The sequence below is a fragment of the Lactuca saligna genome, chromosome 9, assembly GCF_052625555.1.
Source record: "Lactuca saligna cultivar CGN05327 chromosome 9, ASM5262555v1, whole genome shotgun sequence".
Lineage (NCBI taxonomy): Eukaryota > Viridiplantae > Streptophyta > Magnoliopsida > Asterales > Asteraceae > Lactuca > Lactuca saligna.
In genome coordinates this window covers 1,207,022-1,232,528 of record NC_136425.1, presented here as the reverse complement: position 1 = coordinate 1,232,528, position 25,507 = coordinate 1,207,022, and the positions used below count along the sequence as shown (strand labels likewise).

The 25,507-nt window shown below is 31.7% G+C and overlaps 3 protein-coding genes and 1 pseudogene across 5 annotated transcripts; 2 read left to right on the top strand and 2 right to left on the bottom strand.

Moving 5' to 3' along the window:
* Positions 1–1,143: 1,143 nt before the first annotated feature.
* On the bottom strand, positions 1,144–3,630 carry LOC145017979 (Myb/SANT-like DNA-binding domain protein). Of its 3 annotated transcripts, none has more exons than XM_078975920.1 (5): positions 3,484–3,630; positions 2,856–3,002; positions 2,338–2,747; positions 1,803–2,267; positions 1,144–1,707 (listed from the first exon to the last, which is right to left on the bottom strand). In XM_078975920.1, exons 3-5 carry the CDS (start codon positions 2,683–2,685, stop codon positions 1,384–1,386), a joined length of 1,137 nt encoding a protein of 378 aa, XP_078832046.1. In that variant the 5' UTR covers positions 2,686–2,747; positions 2,856–3,002; positions 3,484–3,630; the 3' UTR covers positions 1,144–1,383. The 3 variants fall into 3 exon arrangements, with proteins under 3 accessions (XP_078832046.1, XP_078832045.1, XP_078832044.1); XM_078975919.1 differs by having other exon boundaries at positions 2,856–2,992; XM_078975918.1 differs by lacking the exon at positions 2,856–3,002.
* Positions 3,631–5,468: 1,838 nt separating this feature from the next.
* On the top strand, positions 5,469–8,513 carry LOC145018300 (BTB/POZ and TAZ domain-containing protein 1-like; annotated as a pseudogene).
* Positions 8,514–19,332: 10,819 nt separating this feature from the next.
* On the top strand, positions 19,333–22,221 carry NDT1 (NAD+ transporter 1). Its single transcript, XM_078972882.1, has 9 exons — positions 19,333–19,763; positions 19,888–19,983; positions 20,254–20,360; positions 20,873–20,918; positions 21,018–21,127; positions 21,215–21,309; positions 21,391–21,479; positions 21,559–21,653; positions 21,738–22,221. Exons 1-9 carry the CDS (start codon positions 19,694–19,696, stop codon positions 21,972–21,974), a joined length of 945 nt encoding a protein of 314 aa, XP_078829008.1. The 5' UTR covers positions 19,333–19,693; the 3' UTR covers positions 21,975–22,221.
* A 107-nt stretch (positions 22,222–22,328) lies between these two features.
* Positions 22,329–25,209, bottom strand: LOC145014499 (putative polygalacturonase). The gene is made up of 6 exons (XM_078972881.1): positions 24,959–25,209; positions 23,952–24,278; positions 23,755–23,875; positions 23,503–23,677; positions 23,364–23,434; positions 22,329–23,275 (listed from the first exon to the last, which is right to left on the bottom strand). Exons 1-6 carry the CDS (start codon positions 24,968–24,970, stop codon positions 22,608–22,610), a joined length of 1,374 nt encoding a protein of 457 aa, XP_078829007.1. The 5' UTR covers positions 24,971–25,209; the 3' UTR covers positions 22,329–22,607.
* Positions 25,210–25,507: the final 298 nt, after the last annotated feature.

The window sequence follows — 25,507 nt, the reverse complement described above, 5'->3', positions numbered from 1 at the left end:
TATGAATATGCAGTCCAGTCTCGGTTTTTCTCCGGTTCAACGGGTCATATGTCCATCCCTAATCTTGACATTTTATACTTGAAAACATAATTACTATACCCACTGCATAACTATTATCAAGATTTTCTTCTATAAAAGTGATATAAGAACAAGGGTTCCATCATCTCTTTCCAACTTTACCATTAAAGCAACTTAAAGCTTACAAGAAAGAAGAAATTACCTCTGAATCCAACTACTAAAGAAATTATCTCTCAAGTGGTGTGTGGGTGAAATGACGGGTAAGCGACCGACTTAGTACATGATATACCCTATTTTTCTATCGATTAGTTTACACAATCGTGTTTCAATACACAACTTGTGTTTTTCCCAAAAGTTCCACCAATAGAAACCTATTTCATTAACTTGGGTTTTAAGGAGTTCGACACAAAAGCACAAGTGTGGAATTGTTACACGGTTGTGTTTTCCCCAATTTTCTTATTTAAGAAGTGTACTTTACCCTCAATATGATCCTGCACTTGAAAGACCCGTAACTTCCTCAGACGGATTCAAATTTCGATGAATTTTATATTCACACACTCATAAAGTTAACTACAACTTTACTTTACGATCATTTTGCTAAAAAGTTTTATATTTTTATTTATGACTCGATAAGCATAGGGTTATACATCATTTTCTTCATAACCACCTAGTTTATTACAGTGGTTATACACTTTTTAAACACATATTTCATAAAGTTTATGCCAAAGAAAGTGATAAGAATTGTTTGATAAATGGGGATTGCCTCGTATAAAATGACACTGAGAAGTTAGGAGTGGGGCGTTGTGAATTGTGGCCACCACCATACTACAGCAGAGGACAATCAATCACCTTTCTTCTTTTCTCTTGCAACCCTCTTCTCTCTGTTTCTCTTCTTCATTGTGGGTAGGACAACACCACCACAAATGGTGGTTTGTGGTTCGTAGGGAGTATACCATATGGCCATACTAATCTATTAATAGGTGTCATTAAAAGGGGTGGAGTATCCTCAGTAGACATATTTGTGGCATTATTCTAAATTTAATTGAGCTTTTGTCCGGTATGACAAAAGACTATTCAGTTACGTACTTAAAGTTAAACAAAACTCAGAAGATACAAACAATCATATAGGAAGCTGCAAATAATTTTTTATCTTTAATCATGCAATCAAGATGTATACAAAAATGCTGTCATTGGTCGACAGAAAAGTAGGTTTAGATGCCTATATTTCTCATTGGTCGCAGTACCACAGTGGCTACACATTGCTCTTCCTATCAACGGATTTGCAAATCTCTTTTATGATCGATTAAGGAAAAGGGCGTATCTTGTCCTATGTTTTTGTAATTTCACAACAAAATACAAAATTATTTAAGTAGTAGTTGAAGGTTGGGGGCGAAGTTTCCTAATTAGCCACTTCCTTCTTAGTCTAAGATCCAAGGTTAAAAATGTTTTGGCTTTTTTATCATCTTCGAGAAAATCACAAGCATCCAAGATGAGGTCATCATCCATGTCAGGTAAGCCCTGAATAGCTTCAATCACATGTTCTACAGCAACAGAGGAGTTATGGGGAGACTCCTGCTGATCATCTGCTGCTGAAACAGTAGTAAGAGTCTCTTTGCATACAAATACAATACACAAATCCTTGTAATAAGGCACTGGTCGTGTCATGTATTGGCGTGCATCTGGATTTGTCTGCATGATGCATATGCATTGTTATTAAAAAAAATATATATATATTTATATTTTTGAGATGGAAAAGTTGAATAAGATGGATGATGCATGCAGACCTGGATGTAACCCTGCCAGGTGTGATCATCAGCAATCACCATTTGGCGTAAATCATCCCAGAAAAAGCCTTGTGATCCGAGAAGCTTGTTTATGGTGTTATATTGTCTTTTAAAGGTCTTGTATCGGTTCTTGAGAGTATGAAGATCATACTTGAAACCAAACCTGTGGTTAAAGGAGTTGATCATCTCCATCCATGCTTGCTTGCGGAACAAGCCGTCTATCTGGTTTCCTTTCTGAAGCTGGGCCACCATCAGCTCAATCAAGTATCCATCCATCCCTGGCTCCCAATATGTCCGACTCCCTCTCCCTCCCTTCTCAACCTCTTCATCCATCATAAACCCATCAACAACAATAATACCACAACAAGTATCAACAATACCGGATACATTTTTTTTATATATCTCACATAAATCATAGTAATACGGAATGCTTTTTATTCTGTATGACCGAGCACCTGGGTGTACCTGACGCATGCATATAATGTTATAATATATACCGAAACTTTTTTTTTTTTTTTTTTTTAAATTAAAATACCTTGATATAATCGTCCCAGACTTCATCATTGGCGGTCACCATTTGTCGAGTATGGTCCCAGGTAAACCCATCTAGGGCAAGGAGCTTGTTTATTACCTTGTACACGTTTCTTAATGTTTTGTGTCGGTTTTTCAAAACATCTTTTTCATATTCAAACCTGAATTTTGTATTAAACAAGAGCGTCATGTGGTTCCATGCTCGTTTACTAAATAAATGATCATCAATCCTGTTCCCTTTTCCAGCTTCTTCTAGCATCAGGTCGATGAAATATCTGTCCATTTCAGGTGTCCATATAGTGCGCAATCCATCACTATTTCTTTGCTGTCTCTGCCTCATGCCCTTTTCCATACACTCTAACACCTCCTACCACATTTCTGATTTACTTTCACCTTTTTACTGCTTATAGCAACCTACATTTTACCATTGCTATAAACATTCAATTTTGTACAAAACAAAAAAAAAAAAAAAAAAGTACATTGTTAAAAATGGTGAGAAAGATTAAAGTAAGTTGCTATTACACGCATTTAACACTTATCTAGTAGATAGATAAGCTTCCATTTGTTGAAACTACGACTTGTGCTTGTAAAGCTATTTGAGTGACCAAGCTTCATACTTGGGATCAAGAAGATGCCATGGAATTGAAGAGTTTATCAAGCTGAAACATACTACCAAATTGGAACTAAGAGACGATGTTGGGGTAATTTTTATTTTACAGTTTTTAATGTTTGCTTAATTAGGGTTTATTTGGTGGATTGTGCCTGTATAATATTAATATGGCGGGTCGATAATAGTGGGTGGGTTGTAAAATTATGTTAATAGTGAGCTACTTACCGCCGTCATCCTAGTTTCTTTCATGTCTATTAATGGCTTAGTGTACAAATTTTTCATTACTTCCACATCCTATGTTTTTCTCTAACATGTTAGACTAAAGAAATACGGATTAATGATTTACTAAATTTAACGCAAACAAACAGTTGCAGGAAGCAACAGATAGTGAAATAAGCAAATCTACATCAAACATGACATGGGGATCAAACACACACAGATAGAAAAACGCATAGTGAAAATACATTAGATTCGATCAAGAATGTTGATGAAATAACAACATATAGAAATATAAAAGCAAATGTTGGATGGATGAAGTACCAGACATGTGTAACGGAATTCCCAACGAACCTCCGTCGCCGATGGCGCGATTTAGAAAAAAGCAGATACCGGGAAGGGAACAGAGGAGACGCTATCCTTGGTCATCACAAGACCCTATCCCTGGACGATCCGGGCCTACATGGTCCAAAAGCCCATCTCAGCTACAAAGGCCTTAATAAATATAAATCGTTAAAAGAGTCCTGTGGTTTAGTTTATATATATATATATATATATATATATATATATATATATATATATATATATATATATATATATATATATATATATATATATATATATATATATATATATATATATATACACACACGGTGAGGTTAAATAGAGAACCATAATTAACTAAGGAACCAATCGTTAATATCAGAAATCATAACAATCAACGGCCAACGAAATAGATGTAAAATAAATTAATTTTAAAATGCAAAATAAATGGAAAAATCCAAAATTTCTTTTTTTAAATATTATTTTTGGAACTTGAATTAACCAAAAAAAATATAAATAAAAATAAAAATAAATTTCGTTTTTTTTTAAATAAGTGGAATATTCTAATACAATATTACACTGACATATTCTAAAAAATAATTTTAAAATGCAGAATAAATGGAAAAATCTTAAAATTCTTTTTTTAAATATTATTTTCAGAACTTGAATTAACTAAAAAAATAAAAATAAATAAAAATAAAAATAAATTCCATTTTTTTTTTTGAAAAATACGTGAAATATTCTAATACAATATTACACTGACATAAAAAATAAGTTTAAAATGCAAAATAAATGGAAAAATCCAAAAATTCTTTTTTTAAATATTATTTTCGGAACTTGAATTAACTAAAAAAAATTTAAAAAAATAAAAAATAAATAAAAAATACGTCTCACGGTCTCACAAAATTATGTCATCTCACATTAACCTAACTCTATATATATATATATATATATATATATATATATATATATATATATATATATATATATATATATATATATATATATATACGGTGAGGTTCAATAGAGAACCATAATTAACCAAGGAACCAATCGTGAATATCAGAAATCATAACAATCAACGGCCAACGAAATTGATGTACACTTTTACATTAGACGCACACACACCGGATTATATCAAAAAAATCCACCCTTTACAAAAAAAACTCACTATTTTTTTTCGTTTAAAATTTTTTTAGGCCATGTTTTTTATCAAAAACAAAAACGAATATACCGTTGTTCACGATTTTTCGTCCTCTTTCCATAGAGATCCATAATGATGTATAAAAAACGTACTTTTTTTCGAAAAAAACTCACTTCATTTTCTTTAATGAAAAAAGTTAAGATCTATTTTTTATAGAAAAAAATTAATAAATATATCAAAATTCATATTTTTTGTACTTTTTAAACATAGATTCATATTCATGTTAAAAAAACGATATTTCAGTTCAGATTCACATTGTGAACTTGTTCCGATTCATATTGTAAACCTGTTCAGATTCACATTGTGAACCTCCTCAGATTCACGATGTGTATAATAATAAATCAGATTCACAATGTGAATCTGAACTCATCGGAGCTGTTTCACATTATAAATGTTAAAATTTGAAATATTTACAATTTAGATTCACAATGTGAATCTACACTGATCGAGATTTTTTTTTTTTTTTTTTTTTTGTAAACCTTCTCAGATTCACAGTGTGCATAATAGTAATTCAGATTCACAATGTGAATATGAACTGTTCGAGATTTTTCATATTGTGAATGTTAAAAATTGAAATATTTACAGTTTAGATTCACAGATTTCAATTTCTTCTTTTACTGGATCAAGTTTCATTTGGCTTCCAATCTATTGGCCAATTTTGATCTGATGGATTCATTCAAACAGGTGCGAGGTGATTTCTTGAGGACTGAGGAGTATTGTTGTCGAGCAATCCTGGTAAACCCTAGCGGTGGAAATGCTTTATCTTTAAAATGCCATCGTTTTCAGGTGCACAGAAGACGACATGGAGAAATTCGGGATTCATCTATTGGCGCTTTCTCATGTCTACCTGGTCCCACAACTGAAATCACGTGGTAGCAAAGCCTTGATTGAACGGTTAATTAACAATTAAGAACGTAGTTAATGTTCTTCAACTTGCGAGACTTTGTGACGCACCTGATCTTCACCTCAAATGTGTAAACCCCGTGTCTAACGGCTTCAAAGCTGTTGAGAAAACTGAAGGTTGGAAGTTTCTTCAAACCAATGATCCTTTCCTCGAGCTCGAAATCCTCCAGGTCATCGATGAATCTGAATCGGTGAGTATTCTGTTAAAAACAATTTTTTCTTTAAGTGCTCTTAATAACAAATAAAAAAAAGTTTATATGTTTATGTTCAATAAATCAAACATTAATCAGTTTAATAAATTGCTTTCTATCTGATTATTGATTCTGATTAAATTAATGTGCGGCTGAGGAAGAGAAGCAAGAAGCGTAGGAAAGAACAGAACTTGTATCTTCATTTGAGTGAAGCCATGGATTATTTAGAACAAATTTGCACAGAAGGTTGCATAAGTGTAGGACCATGCAACAAACAACCCACCAAGAACATGTATCCGTGTAGCAAATTCTCAACATGTTAAGGCCTGCAACTCTCGCTTCAACACGTGGCACATTGTAAGAAAATAATGAATGGAGGGTGTGTTAAGTGCAAAAGGCTGTGGCAACTCTTCTGTGACATCCACATTTTCACGGCCAGAAAAGACCAATTTTGTTTATGCTTCATAAAAATCACAGTACCTTTTTTTAATAAAAATGTTGTGGAATTTGTTCCCAGTAAAACATGATAAATACGTTATCAAAGCATTTCCGAAGAAATGTATTTTTATTCATTTTAAAACATTTGGGATGTCATCATCAATACAGAAACATAAGCATAAACAGAACTTACATTCATTATCACTAGTGATTTATATCTCCTTAATCTCTCAGTGTAATGTGGCTTCATATCAACACCTGTAATATAAATAAACTGAGTGGGTCAGGTTGGGAAACCTGGTGAGTACATAGGGTTTTCAACCCACAATAAATAAGTTTATTAACTTTATTAAACCAAACAAACCTTATTACTTGTTCCCATTATCCTCACTTTACGTCCCTGAAACATCTGACATAATGGACCTAGTCTAAGGGACTTTCATCGGGGTGACAACACATGCTTTGGGTGTTCCTCAGCAATTCATGTCAAATAAGGCAACCATGTGGGGGATGGAGTACTGTTGGTAAGCACACAGTTCAAATAAACACCTACAGGTTGCGAGTCTGCTAGCGTTCCACTGGACTGTCTAGAACAGTCTATGGTCGTCATTTATACTCCGCTAGATGACTGGATCATCAATAACATCTATATCGAGGCCTCTCATTATTTTATTTGGTCACACAACAATTATTACATGTACTCATGTTTTACCCAACACGTTTTGTAGATATAAAATACATATACAATTTAAATCATTTAAAACGTGTATAAAATATTTCACCCAGAATAGACAACAAGTATTCAGACAATATGCACACATAGCACGTAATTTATATTAAATACTTCATATCTATGTGTAAGATGAAACAGACCATGCACTCACTTGCAAAGGTGGTGATTCCGAACTCAGACAGCGCTTCGCTTCTTAAAAATAATTTCTTTCGACGAAACCTAGTATTATTACCACTAGAGTTTAGTATATTATTCGCCGAGACTAATTAATAGTCTAGCTATTATTACTATTATATAAGCGTTAAGCAATACTTATATAACCCATAATAATAGCCCAAGTACTTATTATAAGTTCATAATAACGTTACTATAATTAAATAAAAACTATATTAAAAATAGCGTAGGCGTAGCTCACTTATAACGGATTTTATAGAAAACCGGACTTTGCTTGGAGCAGCGTTCCCAAGCCTAAAAGCTCTTCTTCTCGGATCCTTCGAGCACTCTGGGGCTTCCGCCTCGTGCTAGGGAGGTTCCATAGGTTTTTTGGGGGGTTTCGGGGCTAGTGAGAGGTTCTAGAGAGACAATAAAGAGAAGAAAGAATGGGAAATGTGTGAAGAAAATGACGGTGAGAAAGGTTCTATTTATAGGGTGAAAATATTTGAACTTGGTGCCACATGTCACCATTTAGTGGCAAGACTTAGGGAGAAAGCAATGGCCAATATTGTGCCACATCACCAATTTTCGCACAGCACACTTCCGACTTCTAAAATCCGTAACTTTTACATACGACCTCCGTTTTTGACGTTCTTTATATCCACGCGTAGGTAAAAATAAGATCTACAACTTTCATTTTGACTCCTTTGGCTAATTCTCGACTGATCTTAAATTTAACAGTACGAGGAGATTATATTGTTAAATGTCCGAGTAAAATTCATAACTTCTACATACGGACTCTGTTTTCGTCTGTATTTTTACTGCTGAGTTCCTATTCATGATATCTTCAATTCTCATTCATGTCGTGTAGGCCAAAAACCGCTCGATCTAAAATTCGAGTTTCAAGCTGTGCACTGCTAAACCAAATCCTAGAAAATTCATAACTTCCTCATACGAAGTCAGATTTGGGCATTCTTTTTTTGTATGTTCTCGGTTTAATGTATACTACAACTTTTTGTTTAGATTTATAAGGCTAAAAGGTCCTACATCGTAAATTCACTATTTACATCTCCCGGTGTCGTGCCGGTTTTGCCGTAAAACTTCGACGAACCATAACTTCTTCGTTATAACTCGGATTTCAACGTTCTTAATATGTACGGAACCATTGAGACGTATTCTACAACTTGGTTAATATTATTTATTCTAAATAATATTTTGTCAAAAATTCGTTTTCAACCCTTATTATCTCTAAATTAACTAGCCTGGATCTACGGGCGTTACATCTTCAAATTCCATTCTTCCATCTGCGAACTACCTGATTCAACCTGTAAAGTTCCCCTTTGCAAGTAACACTATAAATGCATTTTACTTCTTGGCATCATTTTATATCTTTAAAAGACTTTATAAATCTGACCACTATTTTAACTATTTTGAAAGTGAAGTTAGTTTGTCACTATTTCCATATCAAATTTTCTTCTTATATGATAAAAATCAATTTGTTTATGTAGGTGATTCAATGGATGATATTGGTGAGATTCCAATTGTATTGGAATGGAATCACAAATTTCAATTATGTTGGAATGGAATCATGAATTCTAATTTTGTTGGAATGGAGTATAGATATTTTCTCACTAATTTATGCATGTTTTACAATTCATGGTTATTGGTTTTGGTGCAATTCACAAGTCCACATATTATTATTACATGATTTGATTCATGGCAGTTAATTTCATAAAATGTCTAATTTCATTGATGATCAAGGGCTTGAAGATTAGATGATGCTTGAACAATTGTCACTGGTCTTCACAAAGGAAAGAGTTATTCTTCTGACAGAATAATCTATAATAGAATGATATGAGTATATGTAATAATATATTCTGCTAGAATATTCAGGTCAAATAATATACATGGTTTTGTTTGTTATTAGTGAGTATTTCATTGTCATAGACTATTATATAAAGTTTTTACATGTTTAAGAATGTAATGAAAATTTTGAAGTTGTATCCAAAAATTTGTTATTAATCGGTGTTGACATTCTAATAGAATATCATTCTAATAGAAATATATATCCTGAAATTCCTAGAGAATATGATTTTAACAGAATGACATTCTAACATAATAAACTCGAGTTTAATTATAAAAATTACATTATAATTAAAATTAAAGTAATTAAAAAAATTAGAATTTTAAAATCAAGAGAGTTAATTATCCCAAAAAATATAGAATTTTTCTTTTTTAAATTTATCTCAATTGTCTCAAATACCCTTAGAATGAAATTAAATGGTATTTTTCAATAATCTTTAATTTAATAATATGTATTAATCATTTTCTTAAAATAAGTAAAATGATTGGCCCACACCTATGCATACAATAACACAATAATTAGTTTAAATAGAATAACCTAATTGTGTGTGTGTGTGTGTGTATATATATATATATATATATATATATATATATATATATATATATATATATATATATATAGAGAGAGAGAGAGAGAGAGGTTCAGGTTCATTTGAGATCATGCTAATTTTGTGAGACTGTGAGACCAAAAATCTAAAAATAATTTTAAAATGCAAAATAAAAGAAAAAAAAATCCAAAAATACTTTTTTAATTATTATTTTTGGAACTTTAATTACCTAAAAAAATAAAATAAAAATAAAAAAAATTACCATTTTTTTTTTGAAAAATACGTGAAATATTCTAATAGAATATTACACTGTAAATATTCTAATGTGATTTTTAGAATGTTAGAATATTATACTAAAATTCTCAGATATGTAGAATATTGTATTATTCTACTAGAATATGTAAAAAAAGTTATTTTTTATTTTTATTGTTTGGTTTTTTTGGAAAATTTAAATTCCGAAAATAATATTTAAAAAAAAATCGAAAATTTTCAATTATTTTGCATTTTAAAAATGTTTTTTGTTTTATATATCAAATGAATGGCTAGGATTGCGTCTCACGGTCTCACAAAATTATACAGTCTCACATGAACCTAACCCTATATATATATATATATATATATATATATATATATATATATATATATATATATATATATATATATATATATATATATATATATTGCATTTGCATCATCTTTATAATTTGATCTTATTGTATTGTTAGTCTCTATCAGACATAAGACTATAATACCCTTTTATATATATATATATATATATATATATATATATATATATATATATATATTTGCATTTGCATCGTCTTTATAATTTGATCTTATTGCATTATTAATCTCTATCAGACATGAAGACTATAATACCCTTATGAATTTATTTTTCAAGTATTTTATTCTTTTTATTATTATTTATAAATTAAAAAAGAAAAAAGTGTGGCCTACCTCCACCTCACTAGCCTTATCCCCTTATCTATAAATTAGAAAATGGGTCGTACCCCATCTCAGTTTCCAGTGACTCCAAATCCTCACCTCCGATGACCACCTTTATTTTGCACTATCGCTATGTCGCCGCCGCCCCCTGCTATCTACCTCTAATTCCCTTCTCGCACTCTCTTTGATTCCTTCATCTTAAAACAATATCAATTTCTCACATGGTGGGTCACGAGAAGGGTACCAATCTGCTTTAATCGGCTGTATTTTACATCTTCAACCCTCACCATGTTGAAGATTCAAACACCATTTTGAGACTAAACGATCCCAATTCCTTTTTGGAAGACCTAATTAACTGCAGTTTGCATCTTCAACCCACTTCTTGAATAAACCAAAAAAAAAAGATCTATTGCATCCTACACGAGACCTACGACATTGCAACCCATGTTCCCTCTCTATTCGATATCTCTCACTCTATATCTCTTGATCTTGTTCGGTTTTGCACTTGAAGAACATGGGTCGAAATAAGAAAAAGAAATTGGGTATTTGTTTTTCAGATTTAAGTTTTCGGATCCAAAAATTGATTTCAATTTCTCCACGTTCTGCAATCTTACATCTGAAAATGATGTCAATATATATTCGGTGTTGGATCTGTACTCTGATGTTTATGTATAAGAAGGAACATGATGAGTAACATCGTCGATCTGCACTTTGCTCGATCTTTGAATCAAGGAAATCACCGCCACCACTACAATGCTTTCTAAAATCATCTCTCTTTCCTGCCATTGCTCTCTGTTATCTCTCTTTCCAACCGTCTCTTTTCTATGTTAGTGGTGGTCAACAGTAGTGACACTGGTTCGATGACAGTGCCAACGGTATTTACTAGTTATTTAAAATGTGGGAAAAAACATAACAAAGGTAAAATTGTCTTTTCATGTCAACCAAGGACCATAACAGAAACAAAAAACAAACTAGAGGGACGGTCCAAGTGGAAATTGGGTTTTTTTTTTCAGATTTAAGTTTTCGGATCCAAAAATTGATTTCAATTTCTCCACGGTCTGCAATCTGCCATCTGAAAACAATGTTAATATATATTTGGTGTTGGATATGTAATCTGATGTTTATGTATAAGAAGGAACATGATGAGTGACATCGTCGAGCTGCACTCTGCTCGATCTTCGAATCAAGGAAATCACTGCCATCACTACAATGCTTTCTGAAATCATCTCTCTTTCCTGCCGTTTCTCTCTATTATCTCTCTTTCCAACCGTCTCTTTTCTATGTTAGTAGTGGTCGATGGTAGTGATGCTGGTTCGATGACAGTGCTGACGGTATTTACTAGTTATTTAAAATGTGGGAAAAAATATCAAGGGTAAAATTGTCTTTTCATGTCAGTCAATGACCATAACAGAAACAAAAACAAACTAGAGGGATGGTCTGAGTGGAAAAAAACATTATGGACCAAACATGCAATTTTAACCAAATCACATGGATGATTTTAATAATTTACTTTGAAAATATTAATGAACAATTATGTTAATTAAATTTACCTATATAGATTGGTATTATTAACAAAGATAACTATTTTTTAAGTTTTTGAAAACTAACCAAATTTTTTGTAACACCTCATCCTGAAGAAGTTATGTTTGTTCTAGAGTTGAGTGAACTGTGATGTAAAGTTGTTTCAGAATCTAAAAACGTATATTTCAGGCTCACGTAATCAACTCCAAACTGACAGCTTGCATCCCATACATATATTATGTATTTCTTTTTGTACATTTTGGAATTTTGTTATACATGAGTCCCTCGGATCATGGTCACAAATAAAGCTTTGTCAGTCTTCATGTTTACTTGCATAACCTTCAAAGAACCAACTCCACAAGTTTGACTAACATCAAGACAAATGGTTTGGACCGTTTTCATTTTGTGGCTCTTATATATGTGGTAAACAACTTTTTGCCAAATACTAATTCTTTATTTTTAGTTATTAATTTTGTTACAATTGATGTTGAAAAAAAAATATGTAGGTTCGTACATTCCTACTTTGCATGTTATCAATGATCTTTTGTAACACCTTGTTTCGATTTGTTCCATATTTCAGGTTGTGACCCGAAGATCAGTTATCATAAGGCTTCGAGCCTTGAGCAAGGAGAGGTTTAGACCCATTTGGATGTAGGTAATATAGATTACGTGATCCAAGAGTTTGGTTTGTGCTTTGTATCCCAAGGATATAATGGGAAAAGTGGTGTTTCAGACTTTTTTATGAAGTAAGGATTTTAGTTTAATGTGTTTTAAGTTAAAAGTAATTAGATAGGGTTGTAGAGCTCCTCAATATCCTTCTATGGATATAAAGATCATCGAAATCGGAGTTGAAACGAAGAAGTTATGGCCGTTTGAAGTTATGATAGTTTTGGGTTAAGCCACGTGCGTTGGGCGTACTAGGGTATCCCTGAGTACGCTAGGCGTACCATGGGCGTATGCGATCAATGCCTAAACCCTACATTCGTGGTTTGAGCCTTATTTAAGCTCCTTAACTTCCCCAAAACCATTCCATTCTCAGCCTCCACCTCTACAACACTCTCCCTTGAAACACAAACCCTAGTTTGAGCCTTTGAGCAAAAAGAAGGTGTTTTTAAGTGATTTGGAGTGTTCTTGGTGCATCTGGGAGAAGAAGGAGATCATTGGAGAAGTGTTGGTAGCATTGGATCTTGTAGATCCAGACTTTGTTCACATTGATCTTTCTTCTAGAGGTATAAAGTTTTAATCTTGATGATGCATTTGTTAGATCTAGCTAGTCCTGGGTGTTATGAGCTTTCGGTCACTTTAGTGCATAAAGTTTAGATCTTGAAAGTTTGTGATTAAGTTAGAAAATATTCTCTTTTGGTCCCTTTGTGAAAACAGTTCAACCTGTTGAAACCTAAACAATTTTCTATATGTATAAAAACTCCGGGGTTTTGTTTTTCTAAATGAATAATTTCTCTGTTATAGTGCTTTTGAGGAGGATGAGAAGGATCCCAGAATATGGTTTTTTGATCACAACCATCATGAGGCTATGTTCTCCATGTTCAAGAGAATCAATGGTAATTCTCAACTCTGATACATACATAATTACATTTTATTATATTTTGAAAAAATAGTTTTTTATTCTAAAATCGATGTTAACATTAGAGTTTGTATGCAACTAAGGAACGTCGTGTAGGGTGGTATAGCACGGTTGCAAAGGTACGAGAGAATGATCTTAATATTCATGGTTTATTTACTCGGTAAGCATTATAATCTTAAAGCTAAAATTAATATTTTCTTTAACTTTAGGAGCAAGATCTAATCGATTGTATCCTCCTTCAACTCAACTGCTTTGCAAGTCTTTTGAAGTTTCTTCCTTACAACAATCATCAGATTCTATCGAGTTACCATTTCAGTTAAATACTCTATGGAAGTATGAATCATCTGTGTTGGAAATGATGTCAAATCTAAATAGAATTATTGTTGATTTTTTTTGAAATTTAGGCTTTCCATTTCATTTAGAAACATGTGTATTGTAAGATATATCTTTCAAATATATGACCATGCAGTGAATTGTTTGTTTGTTGGATTTAAGGTAAATGAAAAGGAAACTAATCTAACTTACATCCAAAAAAAATTCTTTGCAACTAACTATTTCCAAATTCCAATTCAATATATTTGCATACATTCATCTATCTTTTGTCTTTTTTGCTACTTTTATCCAAAATTTGTTTCATGATGTTAAGCTCTATATAATATAGTCATATACAACATTTGATGGATTTTACATGCAATAACGCGCGATAAATACTTAACACTTAAGGGTACATGCAACCTAAAGATCTATGTCATAACATTATTGAAGTAACATTCTATTGAACAACAAAAAACCTATGAACCCTATGCTAGTTTCTAAAATCACAAACAAGTTAGGGTTTATATACCTTTTAGTTATTGTAGTAAATAACTAATCAAAAAATCTTCTTGAAAAACTCTTGGAAGCAAGCACCACAAGTGTTATGCCTCTAATGGTTCACGCCTAAACCCTAGCAACCAAGGAACTTAGAGAGAGAGAGAGAGAGAGAGAAAAAAAAGAGAGAAAGAGAGAGAGATAGAGAGAAAGAGAGAGAGAGAAGAGAGAGAGAGAGAGAGAGAGAGAGAGAGAGAAGAGAATAGAAGAGTAGTAGAAGAATAAATTTTAGAGTTCTCTTCTTCGAATCATATGTAACACCCATAAAATCAAGCCAATTTAAATCTTTTTCAAACATCCAGAAACCATTACTTATTACAAATTGTTTTCAAAATAGTTTAATATCAGAATATACCAGAAACCATAAGTCCAAAACACGAGGATGTGTACGGTTACGCCTTCACCTTGTCGAGTCATCTGAAGTACCTTAAACAATAAACTGAAACTGTGAGCACAAAGCTAAGCGAGTTCCCCCAAAATACCAACGCCATACAAATATAACCATATCATATAACAAATACAGAACAACATGCATAATGAGCCTTCAACCTGACTAGACCGCCTCGCAGGGCCTACAACCTATCTGGACCACTCTCGAGCCTTCGACATGATTGGACCGTCTTGCAGGGCCTACAACCTATAAAAATGAATTCTTTATGTTCTACCAAAAGTTATATGGATGTACCCAATTTTAAATGTTATTATACTAATAAAATTAAATTATCTTATTACATTTGTCAATTTTTTTTTCTATTAATTCTTTATCGTAAATGAAAAGTAAAATAAATAAAATATTAATATTTTCATAAGAAAATATAAGTGATCAAAGTATACCTCAAGTGTAACACTCCTCTTCTCCTAACTCACTCTTAACATATTGTTTTTAAGATTGATCGAAGTACATAACAATTACTATAGTTTTGATATTCAAATTACCATTTTATTTGGATGGTTTATTCTCTTCCAATATTTCATAACTTTAAGGAAAAAAATGAAAGCACAATAAAAAAGTTTGATAGTTTTTTTAAATATAATAATGAAAATTTTCAAATAAGTAGTTTTTAATTAGTAAAAAATAATAACTGTTTAAAATAACGTAAAACTAAAAAATAGACTATATTATATTAATAAATTATTATTATTTGAAACAATAATAATAATAATAATAATAATAATAATAATAATAGTAATAATAATAATAATAATAATAATAATAATAATAATATAAGAAATAAAAAATATTCAAATAAATTATTTATAAATTAGTTAAACATAAGTATATTTTAAAATAATTTTAAATCAAGAACATAATTCAATTTGATTCAAACACAATTTTAAATATATTTCTTATCGTATACTTCAAATTATTATAATATTAATTACAACTTATAATAAAATTTATTATTTCAATGATAAATACTTATAATATTATTTTTATAACATATAAATGTTAATATTTATATTAAATTATTGTGCACAAATCAAGAGTTCGAAACTCTCACTACAACTCAATAGTTTTTTTTATTTAAATGTAATTATAATTTCAAATTTAATGTAATTTTCTGAGAGAAATCAAACATAGTACTATATCTAAGAGAAAACATTTAATGGATTCGTTTTAAAGTGAGGACATCTTAAAAAAATTATAAAAAAAATCTTAAAAAAAATACAAATTAAAAAATCGAACATAGTACTATATCTGAGAGAAAAAAAAAAAAATTTTTGTATCATTAAAATTGATGCATGGATCATTTTTTCTCCCGGATATATTACTATGCTCGATTTTATGATTTGTATTTTTTTAGATTTTTTTTTCAATTTTTTAAAGGTGTATTTACGAATCCTTACTTTAAAACGATTCATCACCCGATCTTATCTCTCTCTCTCTCTCTCTCTCTCTCTCTATATATATATATATATATATATATATATATATATATATATATATATATATATATATACTAGTTTATAACGCGTGGGAACCACGGTTATAAAATTAATCAAAATTTTATAGTAAAAACTCAAAATTTTAATCAGTTATTTTAAATAAATTATTAATTTAAGAGGTATTTTTATTAGTTATGTGAAATTATAATCGTTGATTCAAATAATATGTAAAATTAATTTTTAATATATATTAGATATATTTTTATTTGTGAATTAATGAAAAACAATAATATAAAATTTAAAATTTAAATTTAAAATAGAGAATAAATACATTGACAATATCATCACATTAATGAGAAGGTCTAATAAATTTAAAATGGATAACTAATAGATTGACATGTGGCAACACATTAATTAAAAGGTCTAATATGGTGATACATGACAAAAGAATTACTCTTTTATTAGTGTGTGTGTGTGTGTGTGTGTATATATATATATATATATATATATATATATATATATATATATATATATATATATATATATATATATAGGTTCAGGTTAATTTGAGATCATTCTAATTTTGTGAGACCGTGAGACAAAATCTAAAAATAATTTTAAAATGCGAAATAAATGGAAAAATCCAAAAATTCTTTTTTTAAATATTATTTTCGGAACTTGAATTAACTAAAAAAAATTAAAAAAAATCCCGTTTTTTTTTTTGAAAAATACGTGAAATATTCTAAATAGAATATTACATTGACATATTCTAAAAAATAATTTTAAAATGCAAAATAAATAGAATAATCTAAAAATTCTTTTTTTTAAATATTATTTTCGAAACTTGAATTAACTAAAAAAAATAAAAAAAAAATTCTGTTTTTTTTTTAAAAATACGTGAAATATTCTAAATAGAATATTACACTGTATATATTCTAAAAATAATTTTAAAATGCAAAATAAATGGAAAAATCAAAAAATTCTTTTTTTAAATATTATTTTCGGAACTTGAATTAACTAAAAAAATTAAAAAAAATTTAAAAAATTAAAAAATGCATCTCACGGTCTCACAAAATTAGGCCGTCTCACATGAACCTAACCCTATATATATATATATATATATATATATATATATATATATATATATATATATATATATATATATATATATATATATCAATTAAGAATACAAAAAATGTGAAATAAAAATCTAAATCATCAACTAATTAGATAAGTTTGAGTTTGAGTTACAAAATAAGCACAAAAAATAATAATATTGAATAATCTCATTGTAAAATGTGTTTCATATGCCTATGTTTTCATCGTCGATAATGATTGTATGGTTGTTTTTAATCTATATGACATAACAAAAACTATTAATTTATTCTAATAATATTTACAAACATACAAATTTAAAATTGTAACATTGTAATGTGGTTTGATACGTAGCAAAAAGAAACTCAAACCAACACACAAATATTTATATTCTTTTTATTCTTCTTTCTATATGTTTTCTCCTCACTTTGTAATTTGTATTTTTGTATAACCTCTTTTATAGTAAAATACAATACTGTGCAACTACCAATCATTTTTTTAGAACGGCTAACACACTCTAAACATACTCTTAAACTATTTGTTTTGTACACCACATGGTTTGAACAGTAGACTTCCTAAGGAAAGAACATATTTTGAAACACAATGATATTGATAGACCAAAGACCACATTGGTTGAATAGTCGACTTCTTCTTAGGAGAAGAACATATTTTAAAACACATTATCAAGACCAAAGTTTTTTTTGGAGTAACTACCAATCATTTATACTTATATATTATATTATATTACTATAAATACTTAGGTAGTGTTTGTTTTTTGTTTGCAGATCTGTGTGATCTCTTCTGTCTGCACCGCGCAGACCACGCGCAGATATTAGCCTTCGCAGACTGTTTGTTTTTCTGAAGACTGCAGATCTAAAAATATCTGCGCGCCCTCTTCTTGGCGCAGATGTGGGCCAAAGTCTTCTAACATCTTCAGACATCTTCTAGCATAAAAAAACATATATATCTTTATTTTTTTCAAGTTTTATTTTATTTTATATTTTTTCCAACTTTAGTAATGATAAACAATTTGAAAAAGAATTACAAAACTTAAACAAAAAAATGTTCGATGATCCAAACATGATATTTTTTTATAAATTTATAAATAAAGATTTATTACAATAATAGTCGTTGAAGTTGTTTATATAAATATGAAAAAAAAATCATAATATATATTCTTATATTTTTTTTACAAATTTTGTAAAACATTATTTAATACAGTATCGTCAATTTCTTGAGAAAATATTTATGGAACGGTTTTAATGGATTTAATTGAAAAAATCGAAGTTTATTTCCATCCATTTATGTATCAAAATTTTTTCATCACTAATTATAATGTTTAGTTATAACTTTGCAACCAAAGTTGTTGGTTTTTATCAAATATATACGTAATGCATACCATTTTTATTTTTATTTTTTATACAATAATACATAAAAGTTGATCTAAATTCATGAATTATTTATAACAAAGTCATAAAAATATTAAAATTCACTTTCAAGTTTAAAAAAATCATTTTATTTAGATTTCAGTTTATTTTAGTAGCCCGCAGATGTTAAATAAAACAAACAGTCTTCTTTTTTCAGACTGCAGACGTTTGGTTCTCATCTTCTACTGCAAAGGTCTACAGATGTGATCCGCAGACTGCAGACATTTTGTCTCAAAAAAAACAAACAACACCTTAGTAATTATAAAACATAAATTAAAAAAAAAGTTATTGAATGGTTGTTATTAATTAATTAGTTGAAAGATGAATAATTTTAATATTAAAATGGATTAAAGTTATAATTAATTAATTGACACTTGAATATTTAGGTGGAATATTTCAAATTAATATAACTTAAAATATACTATATTTTGTTTAATCGATTTAGATCATCTCTAAACGTATAAAAAGTTAGCTACTCATGAGTCATGTCTTCATTTTATCCTAGAATTTTAGAGAGAAAAGAAAATGTGGATCACGTCGGATCGGGGTTGCAAGTTGGAGCTCACAAAGCCCGGGCACGGATGTCATCTCATCTCTTCCCCAAACCGCATATAGGTTTTCTCTCTCGATTTCATCGATCTAAACACCTCCATTGATTTTGTTTTTCTTGGCTAAACCCTCCCTCATCCATCTCTTTCTGCAATCTGCATCAAGCGATCTCTATTCTACTGGCCTTCGTTTTTCTTGGCCATGCGACTTTGCTTCTCTAGGACCAGGATCTCCCTCTCCAGAGAGGACTCCTTCCACCCTATTAATCAATATTTTCAAAGTATTTCCCTCGATTTCACCAATGACCGCTGATAATCAGCCCCCTACTTCCTCCTCCATGCTATGCAATGCCGCCGCCGGCGCTGTTGCGGGTACGTTTTCGGTGGTCTCTCTCTCCTATATATCCTTAATTATACGAAAATTCTTTCCTTTCACGCTTTTTTTTTTTTATTACTTTGCGTTTATTCTCTGGTCTTACAATATGAACATATGCAGGAGTCCTTGCAGCCACATTTGTATGCCCTTTAGATGTGATCAAGACCAGGTTTCAGGTTCATGGTCTACCGCAGCTTAACGGTGGAAGTATTAGAGGTATGCAAACCATTTCTGCATAAATTAATCCGCCTTTTGATCGTCTGGTCATGGATACTATTATGTGTACTCGTCGTTCGTTTGGATCATGCTTGATTGTGGTGTGCAATATTTATATCTATTTATTAATATTATTGTGTAAACTTGTGGAAACTGTTGAATGTTACAACGTTTATATAGCTTGTGGCTCCAATCGTATATATATATGATATATCTATCTATAAAGTTTTTGCCTTTTGACTTTGACTTTTTGTTATCAACCACTAACAGGCAGTCTGATAGTCGGGAGCCTACAGCAGATTGTCAGGAAAGACGGCTTCCGTGGCATGTACCGTGGCCTTTCTCCAACTATTATTGCCTTGCTTCCAAACTGGGCGGTGTGTGAGATACTGAGATTTTATTTATTTATTTATTTATTTTTTAAATTTAAATGCTGCATTCTGCAAGGCTTTATATTTTCTATCAGGCAGAACCCTGCTCATTAAACTTCCTTTTCAGTTATTTATATAACAGAATACACTCCATTAAATCATTTAATTATACAAACATTGATCTCTCATTTGCTAGGCTGAACATTATTACTTAAGAAGGAAACACAAACACCCCACATATAATTTAATATCCACATGAGCATGTAAGGAAACAATTATGATATTTGCTTATCATGTCTTCTTCTCTCATAAGTCATAAGTGGATCCAATTCCAAACCAGAAGGAACAGTACTAAAGCCATCCATTATATATAGATATATTATAGTTATATATCATATATGAGAGGGAAAAGTTACAAGTTTGATTTTAACAATATTCATATGTTTAAATGGCGGTGGGGTGGTAAGTAGATTACATATGCTTGAGTTTTCATGTTTAATAAGTTTTCACTTGTGCAGGTGTATTTTACTGTTTATGACTGGCTGAAAGGTTCCCTTAGCTCTGGTTAGATTGTGAAATATATTCATTGGTTTGGATTCTGAAGCTTTTCTGTTTATTGATACAATTGGGTGGTGTATGTATGTATTGTTGATATAATAATAGATGGAAGTCATCAGCTATCTTTTGGTGCGAATATGATAGCTGCTTCAGGGGCTGGAGTGGCAACAACAATTGTAACAAATCCTTTGTGGGTTGTGAAGACAAGGCTACAAGTATGATGATGATTTAATCCTTTAGTTTTTAATTAAAATGCAATGCCAATTAGTAGTATGATGATCTTAATTTCTGTGTTTTCTCAGACACAAGGAATGAGAAGAGTTGTAATGCCATATCGTGGTACACTGTCAGCTTTGATGAGAATTGGTCGGGAAGAGGGTATCCGTGGCTTATACAGGTCAGGTCCTCTCTCCACTCCAATTCCATTAATAATTATATAATAATATACACTGAATTTTATTTTTGCATCTTTCCACAGTGGCCTTGTACCTGCAATGGCTGGTATCAGTCATGTTGCCATTCAGTTTCCAGCATATGAGAAGATTAAAGGCTATCTGGCTAGAAGAGGTCTGAAATAAAAACAATTCCCAAGGCTATTTATTATCTATCTATGTATGTATATAATCTTAATCTTAAGATGGCACAGATAACATAGAGGTGGATCAACTTGGTGCACGTGATGTTGCTGTTGCCTCTTCAGTTTCTAAAGTATTTGCATCTACTCTCACATATCCACATGAGGTAGGATGGATGGGATATGATATTATTTTATTTATGGTTTCTAAAGTATCAGGGTTAGTTATCATTGGAAGAAACATTGAACAGGTTGTTAGGGCGAGGCTTCAAGAACAGGGACACCACTCTGAAAAGAGGTACTCAGGAATGGTGGATTGCATAAAGAAAGTGTTTGAGCGTGAGGGCATCCCTGGTTTTTACCGTGGGTGTGCTACAAATCTGCTGAGGACGACTCCGGCTGCTGTTATTACATTTACTACCTTTGAGATGATTCACCGACTTCTTCTTGATTCCTTCCCCCCTCCTCCTCCCATATTGTCAAAATGAAATATGAAATACCCTCCTCTTACCTATTTTTGATTTTTGGAAACTACAAATTATTATAGATGTAGACAGGCTTTTCTTTCTTTATTGCCACCCAGCCTCTACAATCTACATACCATCATTTTACTCATAGTTTCTGAATTTGAAATGTATTAAATTAGATTACTGATTATATAGATTTTTAAAGAAACAAAACGTGTAATTACTTGTTTTCATGCTTATTTCCAAATTCCATCTGTCATTGTAGTTCCTTCTTGGTGAGGAAGAAAATTCTAAAACCACAAAAAAAGTTGTTTTTACTAAAACATGATGAGTATAGGTTTAGGTGATTGTTGTTGAACCCTTTCTGTATGCATGTTAGTTACAACACACAAAAATCTATTAAAGACGAATTCATAATAAATACACCGCTAAAAAGTTTCTTGTGGTTTGTCCAGCTGACATCCAAACTAAATATACAGTAAGAATGCACAAGAAAAAAATCACAAAAAATGAGAATTGAAATCAACCTGCTACCAAAATTTTTGGGACATGAAATAAAGGGAAACAAGGATGTACACAGACTTGATGACATGAAGAATTGGTTGGGGATTGAGTAGGAAAGATTTTGGGAACTGATGATTTGAACTTAGGGGTTTATAGGGATGCAATACGAGAGGTTGAAGAAGCAGGAAAACAAGCTGAAGAATTCCAAGGAAAGGTTTGGAGTTGAAAGCAAGGCATAGGGGATACATTATCAGAGAAACCCAACACATTGGAACACAACCAAGAAGAAGAGGAAGACGTGGTGAGGACAAGAGAAACATTAGAGAGACAGATGGAAGTGAAAGGAGATTCATGAATACCAAAAAGGCGTCCCGGTGAAGTAATATTCAGGCCAGTCATGTTGTTGAAAGTGATGTGTTGGATCACAGGGAAGGCATCAGGATCATATTCATCGTCAGCATGAACGTTGTCCTCACCCGTAACCTCGATCGCAAGCACAACATTATGAAAGCTGACATGGGATATGACAACATCTTTGATGTAGCCGCCTCTCCCTTTTGATGTGAAAAACCCAATCCCAGTCAGGGAGTCATGCAATTTCACATTTTCCACAATCACATCGGATATGCCTCCAGACATCTCACTTCCAAAACCGAGCCCTGACCCTGAAAAAGACTCGAGTCGCACACCCTTGACATGTACATTTGTTGTTGCTCTGCCATATGCAATTCCATATTCATCCCATCCACTCTTTAAACATATGGCATCATGCCCCATGCTGATGTTGCTATTCTCAATGCAAACGCCATCACAAGAATCTGGTCAGGTAAAAGTAATATCTATCATCATAAATCACTAGTATTACCATTTACCTTCACATTCAAAATCGACCAACATTTAGCATACCTGGAACCAAGCCACTGGTGTAAGGAGATTCGGGCGGAGAGATTGCCGTTATATTTTGAACCAGGACGTTACTAAATTTTCAAACAAACAGTAATCAGTAATCAACAGCATTAAGTAAAATGTAAATAGTAATACCTACCTGCAATATACAGGATGAATGGTCCATGATGGGGGATTTAAAAAAGTTATGTTTGAAACAACAACATCCTTGCAGTTGATGAACTCCACAATATTTGGACGACTATAGTTGAGTGTATGAGAATCAAAACTCTCCCACCACACAGACCCTTGCCCATCGATCACTCCATTGTCACCTATAACAAAACATAACATAACATAACATACATGTATCTCCTAACAATTATTCTATCCTGTTATAATTTTATAATACCTGTTATGACAACATCATTTAGATTATCACCGTTGATCAAACTACTGTATCTTTGACCTGGGAGATCAATCCCTCTACCATAAGAAGGTAAAGCTTCAATCACCTTCCAATGATCAACATCCTACAACACCAACACATTGTATAGAGGAGGAGGAGGAGGAGGAGGAGGATAGGATGAGTGATTTATAACAACTGACCTGGGATCCAAGAATGATGGCTTCTTTCTCCAGAAAGAGTGTAAGATGACTGGTAAGGCTAAAACTTCCGGTGAGCCACTGGCCAGATGGTACATAGAGTTGAGCGCCACCCTTGTCAGCAAAGGACTTGAGATAAAAGATGGCATTCTGAAAGGCGACTGTATTTACAGTTTTGCCATCACCCACGGCACCAAACTCTAGAATGGAAACACTATGAGGCCGAGGTATCAAATGTCTGTCATAATTACACTCTCCGCCTTCACCTTTGTACAGACCAATAGGAATAGGAATAGCATTGCTTGCTGCTACAAGCAAAAACAGTGCCACCTGAAACCCCAAAGGAAAAAGGTAAACACAGTTTCATGGCAAGGAAGGAATCTCAACTGTTTGGTGTTTTTTAATTTTTATGCGGTGCTTTGCTCACTTTCTAGTAGTACTAGTAACTAAATTTGTACGGTTTTCAACAAAGCAGATACGTGATGCCACAGATCTAAAAGTAAAATCTGACAGCAATTCCCACTCACTACAGAAACAATCTAACATGAATACACTACACTCTAAGATACTGATAACAAGAATATCAAACATAAATTATATTACATCTTTAAAAATCAGTCATGAAACAGATAGATCGCAACGCACTGACTGGAGCAGTATACAGAAAAACTAACAAAAAGCCCTTTATACTACCGAGTCATTTCAGATATCAGTACCATCAAATCAGAGACAATGTGGATACACAACGAGATCGCAAAGATCAGATCTATCTCATACAACACGGATAAAACCTCAAATCTGTGTCTAGAAAGCTAACAAGAAAATAGAAAGAAGGGAACTTGAAATCGATAAAAAGGGAGGGATGGGCAAATACCCAAAATGGGATTAAAAGATATGAGCACCTACGACCGTTAATCACCCAGATCAGGAAAAACATAGCTCTTGAAGAATCCGACAGACTGTGTACGCTAATTTGAGAAAAATAGGACATAAAGAAACAACGTACTTACTATCCTCTTCATGCTCGTTGACTGGTTGAGAGATCCAAGAACAGCCAAGACAGGAGTGGGAGAAGGAATGGGAGCAAAAAGAGTGGCGTGATTGTTGTACGATGATGAAATTAACCAAGACGAAGGAACAGCAACGTATGGTAAGAGAAAACGACAACACAAAACTATAATTCCATTTTAACAAGGCCAAATACCGAAGCTAATTCCTTTCTTTACATAACCTACTCCTAATTCCTAAACTTAAAATGGGCAAATACCGAAGCTAATTCCTTTCTTTACATAACCTACTCCTAATTCCTAAACTTTATAGGTGGTGTTTTTACAATGCAAAATCTCTATAGTAAAACAAGTGAGAATTAAAGGGTTGCCTTCTAAAGAAAGATTGTTTTTTTTAACATTTATTACTAAAATAAATTAAAATCTAATTTTTTAAACTTTTTTTTTAGTTCAATCACTTGGATATAATAATACTTTTATTTATATAAACTCATAAAAGAAGATTTACATAGACGTTATTGGTAAACGAGCAACAAACGGTGTCGCAAACCT

What these genes read in the sequence shown, in the direction of transcription:
- LOC145017979 (XM_078975920.1), bottom strand. Translation starts at nt 2,685, where the DNA reads ATGGAAAAGGGCATGAGGCAGAGACAGCAAAGAAATAGTGATGGATTG. An exon ending in TCTGGGACGATTATATCAAG is followed by an intron (nt 2,268 to 2,337) that starts GTATTTTAATTT and finishes TGCATGCGTCAG; the next exon opens with GTACACCCAGGTGCTCGGTC. An exon ending in CCTGGCAGGGTTACATCCAG is followed by an intron (nt 1,708 to 1,802) that starts GTCTGCATGCAT and finishes TGCATCATGCAG; the next exon opens with ACAAATCCAGATGCACGCCA.
- NDT1 (XM_078972882.1), top strand. Translation starts at nt 19,694, where the DNA reads ATGACCGCTGATAATCAGCCCCCTACTTCCTCCTCCATGCTATGCAAT. An exon ending in CCTTGCTTCCAAACTGGGCG is followed by an intron (nt 20,361 to 20,872) that starts GTGTGTGAGATA and finishes TCACTTGTGCAG; the next exon opens with GTGTATTTTACTGTTTATGA. An exon ending in GAAAGGTTCCCTTAGCTCTG is followed by an intron (nt 20,919 to 21,017) that starts GTTAGATTGTGA and finishes ATATAATAATAG; the next exon opens with ATGGAAGTCATCAGCTATCT.
- LOC145014499 (XM_078972881.1), bottom strand. An exon ending in AAATGATGTTGTCATAACAG is followed by an intron (nt 23,678 to 23,754) that starts GTATTATAAAAT and finishes GTTTTGTTATAG; the next exon opens with GTGACAATGGAGTGATCGAT. An exon ending in ATTCATCCTGTATATTGCAG is followed by an intron (nt 23,435 to 23,502) that starts GTAGGTATTACT and finishes TTGAAAATTTAG; the next exon opens with TAACGTCCTGGTTCAAAATA.